General features: G+C 38.4%; 1 protein-coding gene across 1 annotated transcript in view; it reads right to left on the minus strand.

Annotated features, from left to right (window-relative positions):
• THSD7A (thrombospondin type 1 domain containing 7A) overlaps positions 1–15,575 on the minus strand; it is a 309,567-nt gene that overhangs the window by 77,789 nt on the left and 216,203 nt on the right. The window contains exons 7-8 of the mRNA XM_087821185.1: positions 10,125–10,319; positions 401–635 (exon numbers count right to left, since the gene is read on the minus strand). Of these exons, the coding sequence (XP_087677311.1) occupies positions 401–635; positions 10,125–10,319 (430 nt within the window). The remainder of the gene's footprint in view (positions 1–400; positions 636–10,124; positions 10,320–15,575) is intronic.

The following is a 15,575-nucleotide window of genomic DNA, read 5'->3' on the forward strand; positions in this document are numbered from 1 at the left end:
ATTAAACTAGATTGTCAGTCTCTGCAGCTTACGGGTATATAGGAGGTCATGGATGACCTACACTGTTAGGACTTCGTATACTGTCATTATTGATCAGCCAGGCCTAGAGCAAGCACTTCTTTCATTGCCTCACTAGCTTAATAAAAGCAGAAAGTGCTACTATAAAACTGAAAGTAGGTATCACACAGAAAGGTTTCCACAGAATTTATGGATCCCACACACAGGACTCTGAAGCTGTTATAACTTTATCAGTGGCTGACATTCAAAACAAACAAATCTTACTCTTGAGGACAGGTATGACAAACATCAAAATGTTCCATTTCATGAAGCAAGTGAAGCCTGAGCCAATCCCCTGCATGGATGGCCGCAGGATTTACTGCTGACATTCCAAAGCCCTTACTTTTTGGGTCCCACTTGGCCCACATTGACCCGCACACAGATGACTTTTCTTGTCTGCATGCCAACAGAGCAAGAGGCCTCCCTGTTCCAAGCTGCTGTTGTGTTGAAGGTGGATACCGAGGTGTCCTCAATGCACTGGCCCCACAGACCAGTCTGCCAGTGATACACAGTACAGGGATGCTCGTTACAGCTGCGCACCTCTTGCAAAGCACTCGTATTCGGACAGTGAGTTCCACCTATAAAGGTGAACAAACAGCAGATGAGAAATGGTGCCAACAGAAACCTTATCATTCTCTGTTTCCTGAAATTAACAATAACAATGATCTGTTACTCGTTAGCACATAGAATATGACCAGGACGTTGCTAGGAAGGCAAATTATATATTAATCTTACCTCATTTGGCATGGTCTGGATAAAACTTAAAACTATGTGGTGTACATGATATCTGTTTTGGGGGATGATGGAGGACCTCAAAGAGAGAGGGCACAGTTCTCCAGAGAAGCTGAAAGTGAGGTACAAATGAAGCCATTGTGATTGCTGACTGGGGAAATACGAACATTAGACTCTGTGGATGGAGAAAATCTAGTGTGTTTTTAAATGCTTTTCCCCAAATTGAAAGTCTTAATTACAACTTTTAAAGTGCTGCTTATTTTAATGTATTAGGCTTTAGGGTGATTAGAAACAGGACTTTTAAAATCAATGACTGCTTACTGATCTTCCATAGCATTACTGGGAAAGCCCTGCAGTAATGGTAATACTGTATTTCTTCAAATCTAAGATGTCACTGGCTGTGAAATATACCATCACTAAATGTGTCCCAAAGAAAGAGAAATGGTTGCAAATTAAACTATAATACAATGTTTTTTTAATCAACTCTCATTTTTATTGCATGCTTATTGAAATAACTTTGTATGACTATTTACACAGCTTTTAAGAAATACATTCTTTTGCATACATGAAAAGAGAAGGTATTCCTAAAACTTCTTTCCATTCACAGTCCAAATCTTTCAAGTCACTGCTTAACACACACTCACCGACGTTTGTGTTCTCCTACACAGTATTATCTCTGTGGCACCAAAACTGTTGATGATGCAGGACTTCTTTAAAGAAGTACTCCCCTGCTGTCTCCAAGGTTTTCTTTCAGAGTACTGGTACCCATCTCTAAGTTTTCATTCTGTTGTATTCTTAATGGTGCCAGTGAAGTCAATGGAAAGTTTAAGCAAGCAATTGAGGAAGAGTTTATTTTCCTTCCTCAAATAGTCCTTGGTTGTTTTTGTTTGCTTGCTTTGGGCAGAAATAACCATGGGATCACTCATGCCATCAGGAATAACAACAAAATTCACAGGTACTACCAATGACAGCAATGTTACAACTGCTGCTTGGCCACAGTGGTTTTAAAATGTATCCACTGTAAGATGCAGTCATTACAGAGATGATAAAGGGTAAAAGAGATGTCTTTTCTAATCAACAGAATATGATCTGGAGCTGTCATTATGGAATCCTTTTTTATGTGCCAGCCCTATTATAAGTATTAGTGAGACTTCGTTTTACATCCACAACTGGTTTTTACAAGTTGAAAAATCATAAAGTGGATGAGTCCGTACAGCTTAAATGATGTGGCCACAGTAACAGCTAGTTTAGGGAGTCCAGTTTCTTACCACTACGCTATTTATAATTCCAATTACAAAAATAAAAAGCAGTGTTGGACGAATTTACTACTCACTTTACTAACAATTTAATCTACTCAAACTTAAGTAGCTCCTGGATTTCATCTCAGGAGCCGAAAACAACTGGTTGTTAATGTGGAATGGTGTAAATCTTAGGTGTTCATCACAAATATTTATAATAGTAAATGAAAGAAATATTGGATATAATAAAAGGTGGATTTCAGATATAAGGAAAGCAAGTTTTAGAAAGTGAAAAATTAATAAGAAAATGTGGTTTAATACCTAGTGACTGTAACAGGGAAGGTGACCTCAGAAGTTTTGGACTTGGGTGAAAGTCAAAAACAAAACCACAAATCCACACCCTGAGCTGATCTTCAGGTATCACTTCTCTTATGAGTAAGGACATCCCTCTATTCAGCAAATAAATCAGTAGGCAACTTATGTGGGAATTTAACTGCGATTTAGAATCATCTATGCAGTGTCGAACACAGGATCAACACCGGGATAGCCTGCATTAAAAAGCACTTCATTAATGTCCCCTGCTTCACGAAGGTGAAAACATCTGTCATAGTTCATATTCCATCTTCCATTGCAAGGCCCAGAGAGCCGGGCAGCCTCCGAAAAGAAGTTTAAGATTTGAACAGGAACGAACCTAAAACTTACTAATAGCATTGGGGAAAAGTAAATGAGCGCCCTTATTACCCATTCCCTGAGGCTCTCATTTATCCAATCTTATCTCCCAGACAAAAACATGCTAATTACAGACCGTGTGTATATATATATATATATATATATACACACACATATATATATAAAATAATTATTTTAACCATACATTTATGTTTAATAGCAAAATTACTGATCTACAAAAATGTGTTTACCTACCTCATTTTCACTGTGAGTACACGTACGCTGCTTAAACTGTAATTTTAAAACTCTGAATTGTTTTTGACACTGGGATTAACCGGTTGGCTTTGGAAAAACTGATAAGGAAATAAACTTCTACAACCTCAGCATAACGTGTGGAGGAACTGCAAGATAGCTGTTAAGTTTACAGACATAAAGGCTATTTATTTCCTTGCCCCAATCCACATTAAAGCCACATCAGCAATTTTGGTCTGATGTCAGGATACGTGTACAGATAAGCCCCAATGTGGTTTTAATTATAATAACGATATGGCAATTTCAAAAGCATGGCTTGGAGTCATCAGTCACGGCAGCACTGTCATGTTGTTTTGGGAATAATTTTATGGTAGAAAAATTGATAGATATAATACTGAATTTATTTATTATTCATGGGAAGAGCTAATGCCAGACATCTGGGAATGTTTCCATTGTACTGGGGAAATTATAAAATGTCATCCGTGACAAAATTAGTGATAAGTGTATTTAAAAACATTCATAAACGTTAAGTGATTATTTAGGCTTTCTATCATTTTTATCAAAGGGAGTTTATAATACTTCGATGGAATTCTGTCAAATAAATAAACTTCCATGCTCATTTAAAAATACCAACTATTATGTGAAACTGCTCTCTTTGAAATAAAAAAGTAACTTTTTTTCTCCCCAAATCAAGTCCATAAAGGCTTTGTTAGGATACATTTGAACAGACTTAGGATGTTTCTAGTTCTGGCATTGAAGTTCTTACTATTTAGATGGCAGATTGAAAAAAACCCCACAAAAACTTGTTCAAAACATGAATTGGATATGTATGTATTGAGTGCAGCATGCAATGTTCATGTCCAATTAGTCACTGGGTAACTTGAGGGATTAGAAGTAGTTTCTGCTACTCTCAAGGATCTTATACTGCAGTGGGGGAAAGTAGCAGGGGGGATAAGATAAACATACAAATGAGTATAATCCTAGGTAGAACATAATAATGTTAACAAAGGTATTTAGTATAACTGGGATTCAGAAGTGTCAGATGCCATTAGTTTGGGGGGACTGAAAAATGCCTGAGTCGGGAGGCACTGGGATGAGTTTTGAAGGAATAGGACTTGGACAAGCAGAGTTCTGGGAAGGGTGAGAAGGAAGGGAGAATTTTATTTCAACAGAAGATAAAATAAATAAAAGCAGAAGCACGCAGGCAGGTATGGCCCTGGGAATGGGCAGGACTGACGCAGTCACTCTGAGTGCAGAGATCGCCGGCAGCAAGGGTAAGAAAGCAGACTGGGCTCATGTTAAGAAAAGGCTTAGTGTGCTATGAATGACAATAATAAGATGCCTGCAATTTTGCCTGCTGCTGTAGCCCATGTCCCTTTGATGGCACACCACCGCTGGGTGCAAAGCACGTTGGCAGTGGCACGATTTTGGGGAACTGAGTTGGCAGAGCATGAGCCACAGAGGACCCCGGGAGACTCTGCTCCAGCCCCCTTCCCGTTCTCTCCTCCCTTTGTCAAGGCTGAAAGACGGCCACTGCGGACCTGCATACATCCTGTGTGGCGCTCCTGCAGGGACACACTGAAGCAGGGCTCTTTCCAAAGTCACCAGTAGGAGGCTGAGGAGCGGCAGCATTTATTTAGAAGTCAGAGTTGTGTGTGTCTAGACGCCCCACAATGGAGCCTGGGTTCCTCAGATGCCTCCAGGAAATATAAGTGCTCCCTGGCTCCTAGGATTAAAATCATTTAGCTGTAAAAACTGAACAAGTTAAAATAGAAATATTCCTCTCCTCAGCGGTTTATACTATAAAATATACTTATTCAAAACAACTAGTTCTTTGAGAAAAAATTGGCATAATTTGATTTCGATTTTCATCTATTCTCTGTATGTATAAAGCACATTAAAGTTTGGCTGATGAAGTTATAACATCAGGTCATTCTGAACTTTGCAAAAATAAATAATCTCTCATTTCTGGCTCTACACGAGTAATTAACCATATAATGAGAATTACCGGAATTTGTTATTATACTCAGTGGAAAATATTTTGAAAAAGACCTTTTTTTTTTTTAAACCAAATTTGTTAAGGATCTGCAACATGGGTTCAAAAAAAGTTAAAAAGGCTATAAATCTAATAGAAATTTAAAGTTTTTATTGAAATTCAACCTATTACTATTTATATTAAAAATATGACAGGTTTAAGTCTTAAAAGATTGCTTCTTTTTAGGGCTTCCAACATAATTTTAAAGTAGCCTTTGGGACTCATCCTGCAGTTTACACAATAGAAAGATGATTTTTTTTACCTCACGGTATCATATGTTGTTAAAAAGTGAATTACCAATTTTATCAAACCAGAAGTCAAGGTTTAGGAAGATACACACACACATGCACATACACTCAATTTTATTTTTTAATTTGTAAGGAATTACTGTCTTCCATATATTAACTATCTCCAGTTGCTGCCATTTGTGATTTGGTTTCCAAATGACAAGTTCTGTGTATTGCTGATAATACGTTATAGAGTGTTACTCAAAATTGTAAGAAAAGCAATTATATTCAAATTGTTTTTAGCCTATTATTTTCGGTGCTTAAATTTTGAACCAACCTCAAAATTAAAAGTAAATTATCAATAATTTTTTCCCTGGGCCACTTGGAAGAAGTTGTTGAAATGATGCCCCATTACTTAAATACTTTAGTATGCATTTCCTGTAATAAGGACATTTTCCTACACATAAGCACATTCAATAATCAAGATGAGGAAATCAGGAAATTAACACTGATATATTATTACCATCTAACCCTCCAACCCACTGAGATTTGCCACTGACCTCAAATATCCTTTTTATAGCAAAATAATCTAGTTTAGAATCAAGTGTTGCATTTGGATGTCACATTTTGTTAGTCTCCTTATATCTGAAATAGTTCCTCAGTCTTTCCTTAATTCCCATCATTTAGACACTTTTGAAGATTCAAGGCCAGTTATTTTGTACAATGTCTTTCAATCTGGGACTTGTCCAGTGTCGCCTCATGTTTGGATTCTACAATATGCATTTCTGACAGGGATGCCACAGAAGTGATGCCACGTTCTCACTGCATCACACCAGGAACACATGATTTTTATTTGCTCCATTACCAATGATGTAAACTTTGCTCCCTGGATTAAGGTGGTGTATGTCCGACTTCATCAGGGGAATACTGTAAATATAATGCTCTTCATCAGATATTCAATTAATACATTCATTTATATCAAGCATGGATCCATGGTTTCCTATTTTATCTATTAGGTTGTAATCTGTTATTACCATTGTTTTGGCATTCAGATTACTCAGTGGGAGACCCTTCAAGTTAGCTTCTGTGACCTTCTGACAGGTTTTCCTCTTTCTTACTTTCTACAAGGTTCTCCAGGCATTTCTTGTCCTTTCTTATTCCAGCCTTGGAATCAGCCACTTCTCCAAGGAGCGCTGGTTCCTTTCTTTTGGAGGATGGTATTAGAACCAAGATCTGAGCCCTGCATGCACTTATTGCTGCTCTCAGATCCTTTCTGTGGATATAGCTGATACATGTGTATATAATATACTATATATAAATACAGATACTTACATTTATCTATATTTCTATATCTGTCTTAATGAATTGAACAGGATTAATTCACACTGATAACTTTCAGCTCCAATACAATACAACAGGGTTTATTCTAGTGTTCTTTCTCAGCACATTGGTAACTCCCTTCTCCAGCAACAAGAAACCTGACTCCTATTATTTTTAGTACATGTACTTACTTGGTGCCCCCTCCGCCCAATCTCTCTCTGGCGTCGCCACTGCCGTACCTAGGGGACATCTTCATCACCCGGCCCGCGCTCCGCCACCCTGCACCAGGCCCACCCAAGTACAGAAACCCTTGTCGACCTGCCTGCCCAGCGCTCCTCAGGCCTGGCTGTCTGTGCTGGGGTTGCCCCTTCGCTCCGCCCGCGCACCGCCGTCCCGCGCGGGGCTGCTGCTTCTACCCTCTGTGTCTCCCATTGCTAAGTGTGCAGTGTGTCTCTGACGCTCATTCCAGGCCACCCCCTTCCCACGGGCGATGCCCTTCTCACCCAGGCTGGGCTCTGACTCCCCACTCTGGACCGCTGCAGACCTCCCCCCCCACCTGCTAGTGCAGGTGCTCAACTCCTCGGCTCCAGCTAAGAGCTTTTTAGATAAAATTGTTCAGGAACTTAAAGGAAAGGCCTAGAATGGGAGGGGGGGGGGAAAGGAAAGGGAAAGGAAAGCAGTATAATATGAGGGGGAAGTGATATTTTATATATTCTTTGTTTAATAGTAAGAAAGAAATAATAAAAGTTATAACATTTTGACAATGGAGAGGCCTGATTAATCTACTGAATTAGGGCCAGATGGAATAGCCCTTTATCATATATCTATAGACATGTATCTATATCCAGAGCTATAGATATATATGTAGACAAACATACATACACATACAACCAATAAGGAGAATGAATAAACCAGGTGTGAGGTCAGCAGCCAGCACTCCTCTCTTTTTAGCACACAGTAGGATTATATTTGCCTCCACTCTGCTTGAAATTAGGTTCAACTTTCGGTCATGATTGTATGAATTGTTTTGACAATGAAACATCAGTGGAAATGACGCAAAGCCCTTCTGGATGGAATAATTTCATGCGGATGCTTTAAAATCAGCAGACAGACTCTCCAGCTATCTCCTTCTACTGACATGGGGACTATGAAGCGGGGCCTCTATGGAGGTGCAAAGCTGAGACAGTTTGCAGCAGACAGGCTGCTCTGCAGAGTTACCCAACACGGGAGCAAAATTCCCACAAGCAAGGAAACGCTGTTCTTTTAAGTTACGAAACTTCTAAGCTATCTGTTACTGCAGCAAAACTTTGTCCTTAATATGAGGTCATATAATCTTCATATAACGTTTAATGGAGAACTTCTGACTGAAAAAAATAAAAGTATAGATTGCTGCATTTATTTTGTAAATCCAGATAAATAATTTGTACATGAATTTGCCCAAAATCTATTTCACCAGAAATTCGTGTAATGTTATGTCTAAATGCTCTAGTATATATAATTTTACTTAAGGTTATCACAGGAATTTTCTGATCCACAGAAAATAAGGAACACTTATCACACATACAGAACACTAATTCTTGGGGAATCGTAGAAAGACCTACTTTTGTTTAGCATTATGAAGGGTTGTCTAATGGCAGGGAAACATTTTAAACTTCCTGCAAAGATAGTTCCTAAATCAATTTTTTAAAAATCTCAGAATTATAAAAGGCTCATTTAGAGGAAGATAAAAAATGTGTAAATGTCCAGCAAGTAAAAGGTTTTAAATAAGTATTTTTTGAAGGACAGGCTCTTCATTAAATATTTCACATAATTATACCAGTTTTTGTACCTGTTATTACTAGAGACACATTGCAGCATATTCCCCACTGACACGGCTCTTCTGTGGTTTCCATTTAAAGTTATGTTTTGAATTTAGGGCCTTATGATTTACTCTATAAACATCTATGATTTTCCAGCACGGCTTTCTTAGGATGCAGCTACTAGACTTAATTAAAAATTATCGAAGTCTCACCCTTTCACACTAAGTGGATGATACATATCAAAGAACAATCATAAATTTCTGCCTTTAAAGCGTTCCATGACCTTTCAGCGTGAAGCATCATGTCTGAGAAATAATGATCTGGTGAGTTCTGCAAGCATGGCAAAAATCTCTGCCATGTGACTCGAGGGGTGAAAAGTCACTCATTACTAGTCACACAGCAAGTGTCTGCGAAGTATAATGGATTTATAGGAAGCAGGGTGACCACAGATCTAATTTTAATGAAGTTCGAGACATGATCTGAGCTGATAGAGTTTGAAGTCTGAATATAATCTATACAAGGTTAGAGTTATTGTTTGACAGCACAGAGAATACAATGTTCTCTCTAAAATTTTCTACTAGGTTCCACACATACACTTTTTTTTTTTTATAGCAAATAGATACATTTATATTAAGATGACAGGAAAAAAGTTTTTAAACATTTTACAGAATATTTGAAATTTTCCCATATGTTGGTTGTTTTAAATATATTAATTTTTTTCTTTCATGACTTAAGGCCAAGGAAGATATATTTTTGCATAGATATTACATACACAGATAACAAGTTCAATCAAATAAGAATACTCTCTGGTTTCCATCACTAAAATGTTTCATAAACAGAGAGATAAAATAGGCAGCCTGAAAACTCCTCCAAAATTAAGTATTTGGGAGTATACATAGAGAAATACATGCTTACTATGAACAAAAATTACTATCATGAACGAGAAGAGTCACTCAGCTTCCTAACATTTAAATGACACACCTATAATATTCTTGAGACAGAACATGCCTTAATGTGCTGGAAGTTGATTTACTTCTATGTTTCCCTTATTCCTGTGTTATTTTCCAGAGAGACAAAATTAAGTATGACATTGTATCAGCAAGTCACACAGAGGCCAAATTAGCATTTGGACATAAGCCTGAGAGACAATTACGAAGAGCCTTGTACCTCTTGACAGGGAAGCAAACACAAGTGAGGTTGGAATATATGACAAACATGCTTTAGGCACCCAGTATGGTGAAGTGATTGAACAGCAACATATTTTAAAAATGAGCACGATCTATTATACGTGAGACTTATGGATCTCAGAGCCCATGGTCAGAAAACTGAATGGCTGAAAATTCATGTAATCTTCAGTCAAGCAATAGCCATGCTGGCATTTATTTTTAAATTAAGTTTATTACTGAACACACATGCCTACTGATGAGAAGTTGGAGTGTGATTTCACAGAGAAAAACTGAAATAGAGAAAACCCAATGAAACCTGACATCTGGAATTTTGGGAGCTATTTTCAGACCTTTTCACAAGTTTAATGCTTTGAACTAGAAAGAATTTGAATTATTAAGTGAGTTCACTTTTAAAAGTCTTTCTTTTTTTATTAAAGATCTGGTTTCAAGATTACTTTGGGGAACCAAAGCAAGATGTCCAGTATGTTAACGCATATAAAAATCTCCTTAGATTGCTGGATTTGGGGAAGTCGATTGTTCTAGAACATCATCTTATCCAGGAAAGACAAAGACAATGCATGCCAACTTCGGAAAGGGACCCAAGTGCCTTCTGAAGCTGGTGACCTTACCTTCCTCTCCCGCATAGGCCAGAATGGACCGCGCTCGGATCTGTTTCCCTTCTGTGGTTTTCCCTGAGCAGGTGTGTGAGCAGGAGGACCAGGCAGACCACATGCTGAGCACACAGTCCCTTGGGCACGGGGCATAACAGGCGACGGGGATGGGGAAGATGGCATCTCTGCACAGCTGTCTGTCAACTTCTTCTCCTGGGAAAGACATCATCACCAACAATCTATCATTTTTAAATAAATGTAAAATGAGCACTTGAAACCAGATGGGCACCAAGATAAATTAGGTTACTTCCCTTTTGTTCTTAGGTAAAAATAAAGCCAAAAGAGTGACCGGCCAGATGTTAAAAGCACACCAGAAAATGAAAGAAGCCTAATTTAGGGGTGGATATCTATCTGCCTAATATCTTCTTTTATTATATGAACCTTAGGTGTGTAGACCAAGCACACTGTTGAAAGTATTTTTATGCTGCAGATACTTTCCCAGTAAGTGATTTTTATACTCAAAATATTATGCTTACAACAAGGAGCATCAGTGAAATATGTTTCCCTCTTTATTTCCTTATTGGAGATAAGCCATCATTTATAAATAATGACTCTATCCATAGCATGCACCATATGTTTTCATGAGCCGACTCATATGCATCTCTATTTGCAAACACTCTTGTGCCTCCCAGAGACTTTAATCGTGTACAATTCGCAAACTTTCCTTTCATTAAAAAAATTAGTTCATTAATTGGCAATAACCAGAAAATGTAAATGATAGGATAGCATTATAAAATCACTGTTTAAGGCGCTCCCTTTGGGGGAGGCAGAGAAAAATGACAAAGTAAGGAAATGGCAGAAGATGATGTCACTTAAGTACTTAAAACTCTTCAGTGGTTTCCTATTGCTCTTAAGAGAGAGATTTTTAAAAAGTTTACAATATCTCAAATGGCCTGGTTTTTGTGTCCCTTTTAGCTTCATCTCACTCCACTTCCTCCCTTGCCCTTGAAGCTGTAGAGACTGGCACTCATTTAGTATTTGTTGAGTGAATACAAAGAGATATACAAAAGGCCAATGAGAAAGAAAACGGTTGCTGTTAATAAATGCCAAAGATAACCAAAAGAATTACAAATAAATAACCAGAACAGAGCATGGAAAAAGTCTGAACTCTGTGGCTTAGCTGGTAAATGTAGGGTGCTAATGAGGTCAATGGAACAAAGTGAAATAATACACAAACAAGCACAAATGAACCTGTTATTTTGCCACAGAATATAACCATAATCCTGGATGAATATATCATAAATGTGTGCCTGGAGGCAACAGGCATTCAGGTGATGAAAGGTCACTGACTATGCTACTCCATCACTGTTAGAAAAACTCAGGGCTGTTTCTCACTGATGGAAGGTTAGGGGCACCAATTTAAGGTATAATTCCTTATTCATATATCTGAAAAACAAGACAGAAAATCAGAAGTCAATTGGACATGCTCTAACACATTAATGTTTACTAGTTTTCAGGGTCTTAAATCATTAGACAAAATCAGAAGTCAATTGAAATGCACTTACATGTTAACAGCCCCTAGTTTGCAAGCCTTAAATTATTAGGCATACTCACTAGTGAGTAAGACTTGCTAAAGTGACAACTGAGTCATTACACTATCACCCATTCTTCTTTAGTTACTCTGATCTGTGGGATCTCTTTTAATTCTGTTTTTATTGGCTTTAGGGTTTTACTTATATTCCAATAAGACAATACAATAGATTGTGGATTTATAGGTATATAGGTAGAGTACAAAACTCTATAACTGATATAATAGTGATGACTATTTTTCCTACTGGACTTTTTTCTTAGTGCAAGGAGGGGCTTGCATATGTCTTATTTGCTTCATTGCTATCTTTTATTGCTCCAGATACTCTCGTTCATTCAATTTCCTATATTCTGTGGAAAGTAAGGCAAGTTTGGAGCTACAGTTTATAGTCAATCGGGAATTATAGCTTTATGTCTTCTCTAATAGTTAATCATTTCTACTCAGAAAATTTAATTATCCTGCAGCAATTGAGAGTGTGCTACATGTGGATTTAAATATAGTATTTTTTTATTGATTGATATTTAGAGGGGCACGGGGAGAGAGATACATCAATTTGTTGTTCCACTTATGTAAGCATTCACAGGTTGCTTCTTGTATATGATCTGACCAGATAAAAGGAAAAAAATTTCTCCTGGAAGTGCTATAATGCAGTTATGCTGAGCTATTTTACAGTACTAAATGAGAGAAATTACAAATAAATTATATATTAGGGTCATTCTGAAGAGTTATCAATACAATGAACAAAATAGTAACATTTATTATGATCTATTGACTTATTTATTTTAACTTTAAAAGCTTATGTAAATACAGAGTTCCACATCAAACATGTCAGTAGAATTCTATTTACTCTGTAATAAAATACAATTCATGTCGTGATCTCTTCAGCCTCTCCCTCCAACACATTAAGCATCTCGCAGGTTCTAGCCCCGCCCGTCCCTCACGGAAGCTTCCAGGGCTCTGGACCAGGACCACTGGGTGGCTTCTCCTTTGGTTTTGCTTTTTTGCTCTTTTGTTGTTGTTGTTGTCCGGGTCTTGGTTACCTCACATTCTCTCTCTGAGGAGGTCTCACGTTTCCAATCTGTCCTGCAAATTATCAACCAAACAGTCTGCCAGCCACACTGCTGTGACTACATTACACCCTCAAATGATTCCCTGTAGCTCTCCAGATCACACATGCATTCATGGCTGGTGTGTTTTAAGACATTTCACCATCTGCCCCCACTTGACATACCTTGTCTAACAAAGTCCATTTCCCATGCTTTGGGTATATTTGCAACTAGACTAGGCTCAGGGGACCTCACTGACTAGAAAAGAATGACGCTGAGCTTTTATCAACTCTTCAACACTAGGTTAAAAATAAATTTTATTTTTCAAATTTTCTTGTTTAAAACATCTTTCCCCACCTTTCTGCATGCCTCACATTTTGGAATTTCTTTTCATATTATCGTAAATAAAAAGAAAGTACAGTGATTCTACAGACAGCTATTACAAGATCACAATGTGCAAATAAGTCTACAGAATAATGAAAAAAATTATTAGAAAATTTTTTAAATAAAGCGACATTTACTTTGGAATTTTACCCAAATTAAGAAGACCAAATGACAGCGATATTATGTTTATCACATAACAACATTCACAAATAAATATAGTGTAAAATGTTGGGTGATTGATGGAGACTGTGGATGGATGAAATGATTAGAAATGGTACAGTTCATAAAGAGAGACATTTTGAAGGCAGTGAAATTTGAACAGAGTTTTGAGGAAATTAAAGCTAAGTGATCAGAGATGGGAAAAAGAGAGCAGTAAAATATGGGAGGCTGGTCTATGTGGGAAGCCTTTGAAGCAAAAACTACTTCAAAGAATTAATCATCACCACTAAATCTTTCCAAGATTTTCCACTCTGTTCTGTGATGAACCTCTGAGTAGAAACACTGAAAATTTGGACCCTATAGACCAGACTGAGAGCTACAGGCAAGGAAGTCACAGTCTGCCCCCTTTAATCTTCATAATTATCATGGAATGTCTGCTAGCAAATCATAGGAAATGAATCCAAAAGAAGATGAATTTTCAATGATGAGGAAGTATTATCCTATTAACTGGTCTGAAAGCTGTTTGCTTCCACACTGAAAATCATGAATGTGTTAGGAACTCCCAGCTCATTTCACCAACAGTTAACAATTATAGTAAGTTGGTCAGGCACATCTCAGAGTTAGTAGCAGTCATAAGAGTTTGATAAAAATGTATTCAGCTGATGGAGAAAGGGAATCATCAGTTCAGCAACTGAGATAGAAAGTCTCTGTTAAAATCAAACAAAAGCAAACCATGACTAATAAATACTTAGAGAAAGAAAACCTGAGAGTTCTATAAAACATTTATGTCTGTACTGATGAAAGAGTTGTTTAGTCTGAAATGGGCCAAAATGGAACCCAGGAACTAGTCAACATATGTCAAAATTAAAGGACAAATGTGAACAAGAATCTGTGAAAGTATTTTTAAAAGTTACTCTAGCTCACAGTTTTCTAAATTTGGTGGTGGGGGAGTGGGTTCTAAATATTCCCATCTTCAGGTCCAATAAGAGAACTAAACTACTCCATTGGATCTACAAAGCAATATTTTAGAAATGTTCATACAAAAAGGATCCTTAAGGAAGGGGAGCTGTCCAAGACAGTGATGTAGGAAGATTCTAACTCACTTCCACAGATACACTAAATCTATAGCTCCGAATGACACAACGCCCTCTGAATACAACCTGAACACTAGCTGAAGAGCTGTGTCACATCAGACAAGAAAAGGGCCACACTGAGGTGGGTAGGAGATTGAGATGGAGTCTCACCAAAAACCCCATCCCGAGAGCAGAAACTCACACTCAAAAGGGATCTCACAAATCCAGGGCTTCTCCCTGAGAAGCAAAGGGTTTGCACCCCACATCAGACATCTAAACTCTTAAGACATGTATCTGAGAGATGAACACCCGAAACATCTGGCTTTGCTAACCAACAAGACTAGTGTCCATGAGACCCAGGGGTAGAAAAAGTGAGAGACTGCTCTTGAAAGGATCATGCATAGACTCACTTACCCCAGGGGCAGCACTTTGGAAAGCGCCCAGGCTATATGTGAAGACTCTAATTTGCTAATCTTAAAGCATCTTCTAGAGGCAGGAGCCTGTGTGATTCTTCGGGCACAGAGGAGTCGACAGGTGCCATTTTTCTGCCCCCCCTCTACCTTTCTAAAGTCAGCAGGTGCGAACCATTCCTGGCTCTTCCTCTACCTTGTTAAAGCTGCAGGTGCAATCCTTGTACTCTTCCTTGCCGAGCTCCACAATGCCAGTATCTCCCAGAGGAGAGCTTTCACACAAACCTGATGTCCTGATTGTTTTATGTCTGGTGCCCCAGGTTTCGCAGTGGCAGCCGAGGGGACACTCCTTGAGTGCCTGGCTCTGTGTTCTTGGGGCCCATGGGACTGTAACAATCAGAAAGATAGTTCTTGGCACACTACTGCCTCCCCAGGGCACTGCAGAAAGCAGATTGAAATATACTCCCAGTCATTCTGTAAAAGAGATCAGTTTACTTAGAACTTCAACGTGAGGGGCAGGCTTTAGGTCTATCACACATCTAGAGGCGATGCAGGTTGTTCTCAGGGAAAGTGAGCCAGTAAATGCCAGATTTGCATTCTCAGTCTGCCTCTCTACAGCTCACTGTTGCCTCCCAGAAAGGAGCTTATATCCTCATCTGGAGCACCAATTTTTCCAACTGTAGCACGGGAAGACACCTCAGAATCACCTGATTTGGGTATCAGCAGGGTTTACGATTGTGGCCCCCCAGTAATGTAGATATTTGCATACTTTAGAAGCTGCTGCCTAAGGATCTGGCTTCCAGGCAGCC

This window comes from Miniopterus natalensis, chromosome 10 (assembly GCF_054644295.1).
Source record: "Miniopterus natalensis isolate mMinNat1 chromosome 10, mMinNat1.hap1, whole genome shotgun sequence".
Lineage (NCBI taxonomy): Eukaryota > Metazoa > Chordata > Mammalia > Chiroptera > Miniopteridae > Miniopterus > Miniopterus natalensis.